The sequence below is a fragment of the Geospiza fortis genome, unplaced genomic scaffold, assembly GCF_000277835.1.
Source record: "Geospiza fortis unplaced genomic scaffold, GeoFor_1.0 scaffold674, whole genome shotgun sequence".
In the NCBI taxonomy this organism is placed as follows: domain Eukaryota; kingdom Metazoa; phylum Chordata; class Aves; order Passeriformes; family Thraupidae; genus Geospiza; species Geospiza fortis.
In genome coordinates this window covers 38,594-39,534 of record NW_005054851.1, presented here as the reverse complement: position 1 = coordinate 39,534, position 941 = coordinate 38,594, and the positions used below count along the sequence as shown (strand labels likewise).

General features: G+C 66.0%; 1 protein-coding gene across 1 annotated transcript in view; it reads right to left on the bottom strand.

Annotated features, from left to right (window-relative positions):
• G6PC3 (glucose-6-phosphatase catalytic subunit 3) overlaps nucleotides 1–887 on the bottom strand; it is a 5,310-nt gene extending 4,423 nt beyond the window's left edge. The window contains exons 1-2 of the mRNA XM_031065535.1: nucleotides 642–887; nucleotides 15–121 (exon numbers count right to left, since the gene is read on the bottom strand). Coding sequence (XP_030921395.1) covers nucleotides 15–121; nucleotides 642–859 — 325 coding nt within the window. The 5' untranslated portion in view covers nucleotides 860–887. The remainder of the gene's footprint in view (nucleotides 1–14; nucleotides 122–641) is intronic.
• Between the last annotated feature and the right edge of the window lie 54 nt (nucleotides 888–941).

The following is a 941-nucleotide window of genomic DNA, read 5'->3' as shown; positions in this document are numbered from 1 at the left end:
GAGCCGGGGCTCACCTGGTCCCGTCTCACAGGTGACCGGGAACTGGCGCAGGGGGAGCTGCTCCCGCTCGGCCATCCCGGACTCGTAGATCCACCAGTACGGGCGCTCCCCGAACAGGAACCTGCGGCACGGACAGCAGGGGGCCGTGGGAGAGAGAACAGAGCCGGGCAGGAGCCCTGCAGCAATCCCTGGGATCCAGCAGAGCAGGATCCCTGCAGCCCTGGGATCCAGAAGAGCAGGATCCCTGCAGCCCATCCCTGGGATCCAGGAGAGCAGGATCCCTGCAGCCATCCCTGGGATCCAGCAGAGCAGGATCCCTGCAGCCATGGGATACATCAGAGCAGGATCCCTGCAGCCCATCCCAGGATTTCCATCTGAGCAGGATCCCTGCAGCCCTGGGATCCAGGAGAGCAGGATCCCTGCAGCCCATCCCAGAATAATTCAATCTCCAGAGATGAAGATCAGGATCCCTTGCCAGCCCTGCTGCCTCCCGGGCTTTTCTCTGCCAGGAATTCCTGGCAGGTGCTCTGGGGCAGCTCGGGTGACCCTGTGGAATGCCATAGGCAGGGTGTGTGTGCCCAGAGTGCCCCAGGCAGGGCGCAGGGAGTGCCCCAGTGCCCCCCTCCACGTGCCCCCCTCACCACTTAAGGACCACGTTGAGCCACTCGGCCACCAGGGCGATCCAGAGGACCATGAGGGACACGTGCTCGTCCAGGCCGCGGGCCAGCGGGAAGCACACGGTGTAGATGGAGTTGGGGTCCAGGTGCGAGGTCAGCAGCAGCCAGAACTGCTCCAGCCAGGGCGGCCCAGCCTGCAGGGCCACGGCGGCATGGATCCCGGCCTCGTGCAGGGCGTCCATGGCACTGGGCTGGGGCACTGGCTCCTGTTCGGGGAGTGCAGGGAGATCAGCCCCGGCACAGATCCCCTGGGGTCCCTTGGGG